We start from the raw sequence: 5,086 nt of genomic DNA, 5'->3' as shown, positions 1-5,086 counted from the left end.
GGACCCTGAGGGTTAAAGGAACAAAGCCACCTGCCAGCCTCTTGACACGTTACCTGAGTCCAGGCGGTCGAGGTGCCAGGGGTCCGTGGCGGACGACATGGGGGACAGGGTCAGCGGGGAGGCCCCACAGTTGGACTCCACCAGCTCACCCTGGACGTGCACGTGGGCGGAGGCGTTGGTTTGCCTCAGGGCCGCCTTGAGAGGCGCGATCTGGTTGAACTGGACTCTGGAGAGGCAGCCGGTGAATCCCGGGGTGTTGTACTTGTGAATCTCCTGCTCAATCTTCCCTGTTTCTAAAACAAAAGGAAAGACACAGTAAAAATCTTCCTGCTCTACTGCTTTATTCACAATTGGAAAGACATGGAAACCGCCCAAATGCCCAAAAGTGGATGTCTGGATTAAAAAGATGTGGTACATATACACACTGGAATATTACTCGGCAATCAAAAAGATAAACACATGGCTTTTGCAGCAACATGGATGGAGCTGGAGAAGATCATGCTTAGTGAGATAAGCCAGAAAGAAAAGGAGAAATACCGGATGGCTTCACTTGTAGCAGGAGCGTAAAGGACCAGGCGAGAAAATGATAATGAACAGCCATATACCAGAGACATTTTCTGGGGGTGGAGTGGGAAATGGGGTCAAAAACAGGGGGAGAGGGAAATGCACTGGACTATGGTGGTGGCACACGGGTGATTTGGGGATGGGAAACCCAAGGGGATTGCAACTGAGATGGAAAAATGCACAAAAACATGTAAAAATAAACTATAATATACATATAAAAAAATCTTCCCGCTCACCCACGGCAGCTGTCAAACTGTCTGATATAAAAGTCCGCTTCTCAGGGCCCTCCCTGGTGGTGCAACAGGTTAGAGCACAGTGCTATGAAGCTCTCACAGGTGCTTCAGCCCGAGTTCGATGCCCGGCCAGGGGGTGACCCCCAAGGTGCAGTAGACCTCACCTGACTCCCTGCTGCTCCCCTCAGCCGTGGATTTCAGTTGATCTGCCTGTTCTGCTCCCCACTCTGTCTCTGGTGAATCCTTACTGCCCCTGTACCTTTGGCCTGCACCCCAGTTCTGTATGCACAAATAAATAAATCTTTACAAAAATAGGAAGGATTCATAAAGAAGATAGTCAGAAATGGAAGAAGTTGGACCAGAAGTGGCAAAAAGTGTGTTCTGGGAAATCTCGGGGTCCTCTCCCATTCACACCTAGGACCTGGATCACTGCCCTCCTCGGACACCGCAGGTCCAGGGGCCTCCTCCCGGACTCAGCCCCTGGCTGCAACCTCCTAGGTCAGTGTGCTGCATCCCCCCGCCTCCCCCATGGGCCAGGGGCCTGACTTGTGCTGTGGTGAGGTTTCACTTTCTTGAAAGCAAGACCGGTCATTATTTATCTCTGCTCCTCGAAGTGTCGGCCAGAGCCAGCACCCCGCACACCATTAGCGGTGACTGAGCCCTAGAGACTACTTGTCAGACAGCCTGGAGCTTGGTTGTGGGGGCCGAGTGGGCCCTGCAGGCGACGCCCCAAGTTCATGGGTGCCCAAGGTGCATCTGGCTACCTCTTGGGGTGCCTAGGGATGGAATGTGATTTTGCAAGGGGAAGAGAAAACAACACATTTAGATCCCGATATAGTTGTTCCCGAAAGCCCCTCCTATGCCTCACAAATCTGCCCCTCGGAAATGCACTGGTCTGCATACACAGTCCGGCGCTTGTGGTTCACACCCGCTGCGCGAGAAACCCTCCCCCACCAGAGGTTAGCAGAGGCCTGATGGAACAATGGGAAACGTCTGAAATCACTACGCTGAAGCTTGAAGTGGTTACTGGGGCATCAGGCTATTTCATGCGCAGTCAGCTGATACACGCTGGACATGGCCGGGGCCCTGCTAGGTGGGCGGCTGCCCTAAGTCGGGGCTCTTGGGGTGACGGCCTGGGCTCTGGGGCTCCACTCAGGATGGCTGCGTGCGGGCTAGCTTGGTGGGATGCACTGTGCTTATGAGGCCAGAGTCACACAGCCAGGAATCCGAGTGGCCACTGGGATCAATAGGTGGGAAATACCCGTAACTGAAAAACCAAAAAAGGAACAAAAAGCCAAGAACGTTAATCTGGAAGGCAACATGCGCCTGAATGAACCTCCTTCCTCAGTTCTAACAGGACGTGTGATAACGACTGGGTGCTGGGGGGCTCTGGGGACCAGACGCAGCGCCAGCTCCCAGCCCGGCGGCCAGGATTTCTGGAGTCTCCACGGAGGATGTGCTGACCAGCCACTTCTCAAAGACGCACAAGAATCAAGTCCAAACTCGAATGAAATCCATATATGTAACTGATGTGCATAATTAGGTACTATGACATTTTAATAATCCCCAGAAGAAAGACACTAATGCAACTTCATCGTATTTGTTATGTGCCTTTCTCTCAGGTAGAGGCAGATTTGGAGTTTACATGTCGGTGACCTAGGACGTACGTCAACTCGATTACAAGGAGGCAATTTGCCAGGAGGACAAGAGCGATCTTCTACATTGTCACTGCTACATTTTAACTCGTAAATCCTCTTCTAAAGGTTGATTAAGAAAAAAAAATTTTTAAATAACATAATAGTTTATTTTCACATCATTTTGTGCCTTTTCCCATCTCAGTTGCAATCCCCGTGGGCTTCCCATCACCACATCACCCTGTGCCGTCACCACAGTCCCGTGCACTCCCCCCCCCATTTTTGATCCCATTCCCCACTCCACCCCCAGAAAATGTCTCTGGTCTATAGCTGTTCATTATTATTATTATTATTAAGAAAAATATTTTTTAAAGAGACAACCATCCAAAGCAATATCTTAATGTGAAGATGTAGCTTCTGACTATTTTGCAAAACAGGCTTACATTCACTTGTGTGAGCTGAATCGGACCCTGAGCTTTGGGGGGTGTAGGTAGGTAGGCACGTCAGTGCCATGTCTAAAATGCAGCCTGTGAGCTGACTGTGATGGCTGCTTCACACTCAGCCTATCTGTTCCTCACTTGCCCCAGGACTCACCCTAAGAGGCTCACCCAAACAGACGCTGGCCTCGGCCCAACGGAGCACACACATCCGGAAGGTGGGTTTCCCTCTTTTCTTGACGTTTCTGGGTTCAGACATGAAAGCGGAAGCCCAGTGTACCCTTTCTATGACCCTGGGAGCCCTGCTTCAGGGTCTGATTTTTTAGGGCAAATTTATAGGTCTGCAGGGAGTAACAGAGCTCTGCCAAGGCGGTGCACTTGTCAGTCAACCACAGAGCAGGGCGCTGGGACTGTCTTATCAACAAAGGGAGTCAGGGTTTCCCGTCAGGGTGAGTGGGTGCAAGCCATGAGCCCTGCTTAGAGGCAGAATCCTGCATACAAAACCACCCAACTGCAAGGTAGTAAAGCAAAAGAACCGTTTTCTCTGCAGAAACTATTTAAGACGTTGGAAAGCCCTACTATTTCGTAAGCAATACTGCAAGAAGACTATGTTTCAGTGTTAATTTTTTTTCCCCCTTAATTCTTTCCAGTCAAGACTAGCCCTGGCTCACTGGAAATCAGCTCCCTGGGGGCAGGAATTGGGGGGCCTGGAGAACTGAGCGGGGGAAGGGTGCAGACCTCATACGCTTCATGGACAGCATTAAGAGCTAGGCTAGGAAAGTGTGTTAGCAGGTTTTTGTATTTCCAGATTATGTCAAATTGAGTGATTTAGTGAAATAAAAGGTGGTTTCCTTTCTTTGTTCTCATTTGTAATGTCTGCTCCAGGAGGTCTCCAAAGCTTTGTTACACAGAGGAAAAGATCCCAGAGGGCACAGACCCCCGGCAGGCCTGAGGCAAGCACCGTCAAGCACACAGGAAGAAAGCAGGTGCTTCTCCAGGGCGGGGCGGGTTCCCCATTCACCTTCCATCACATAGTTAATTCGAATATTGGGATCCTGACATACAAAAGGATGTCCAGGGGACCAGGCTAAGTGCCCGGGGCGACCCTCGGCCATGGACTGAGACACGAAGTGGAATGTCTCAAAGGTCACGCTGGGAGCCGCAGAGACCCGGAGTCCAGCTGTGGACCAGGAGCGGGGTGGGGTGGGGGGCTCTGGGTGTCTTGACCCCACGCACCCTGCTCTGTTCCTAAAACCGGCTCATTTATTTGCAGACTGAAGGCCGCTGCCAGAGGCTTTCCACATTCCAGCACTTTCCTGAGCCCCTCACCGCAACTCCATGGTCAAGACAGATGTGGGCTCAGGGACACTGCAAGGTGACCACGGTGACGTGAATGCCCGCATTGGGCAGTGGGAGGAAACAGGGCCTCGGGGAGAGTCTTAGTGCAGGGTCCAGGTTTCCCTTCCCCCCTTTGGGGGAGCCATCAACCGCATGGTGAGCCCGATGGCATTTAGGGGAAAGGGGTGACTTATGCATCACATGGCCGGATCATGAGCCAGAGAGGCTTCAGGAGGCTGAAACGATGCCTGGATCTGTTCGGCAGAAACAAGCACCTTACTTCTACAGTTGAAAGTCCCCCCCGACCCCCCTACCCCGTCACCTTCAATACCAAGATGTGGAGAACTCAGCTGATAACAGCATGACCCCCCCCCGCCCCCCAAGTTGGACGAGAGCCTTAGAGTTAACAGGAGCAAGTGAGGGGCTGCGGGCCAGATGTGGCCGATCACGAGAAGAGGAGTCTGGTCTGAAGCCGAGGCGGGGCCCTGAGACCGTCCCCTGGAGGGCGCAGAGGCGGCTGCAGGACGTGGCTTCCCTGCTGTGGCCGAGGGCACCCAGAGTGTGGGTGCGGGTGGCCCCCGCGCTGGGAACCGTGCCGGGGAGGCGCCGTGACGGAGGAGAGAATAGAAAGGAGCATCGCAAGTGGACGCACACAGGGAGTTGGGCGGGAGGGACCAGCACAGCCACTGACCAGCCACAGACACCGAGACCCTCGGCCCCCAGGGCCTGGATGACAGCGCGGAAGACGCAAGCGGGTAGCAGATGCGGTGGGGTGTCTGGAGCGCAGACCCGGAAGGTGAACAGTAAAGATACGGAGCCGATGGTGGGATCTCCTGTCCCTTCCAGAGTCTCCCAAAGCCAACAAGCCCAGGCTCAGCCG

The 5,086-nt window shown here is 53.1% G+C and overlaps 1 protein-coding gene across 1 annotated transcript in view; it reads right to left on the bottom strand.

Moving 5' to 3' along the window:
* CNTNAP2 (contactin associated protein-like 2) overlaps window positions 1-5,086 on the bottom strand; it is a 1,046,635-nt gene that overhangs the window by 26,297 nt on the left and 1,015,252 nt on the right. Inside the window, exon 22 of the mRNA XM_012733843.1 lies at window positions 54-293. Coding sequence (XP_012589297.1) covers window positions 54-293 — 240 coding nt within the window. The remainder of the gene's footprint in view (window positions 1-53; window positions 294-5,086) is intronic.

The sequence above is a fragment of the Condylura cristata genome, unplaced genomic scaffold (genome assembly GCF_000260355.1).
Source record: "Condylura cristata isolate star-nosed mole 26May11 unplaced genomic scaffold, ConCri1.0 scaffold00042, whole genome shotgun sequence".
Lineage (NCBI taxonomy): Eukaryota > Metazoa > Chordata > Mammalia > Eulipotyphla > Talpidae > Condylura > Condylura cristata.
The sequence above is the reverse complement of the archived record's forward strand: the minus strand, read 5'-3'. Positions and strand labels throughout refer to the sequence as shown.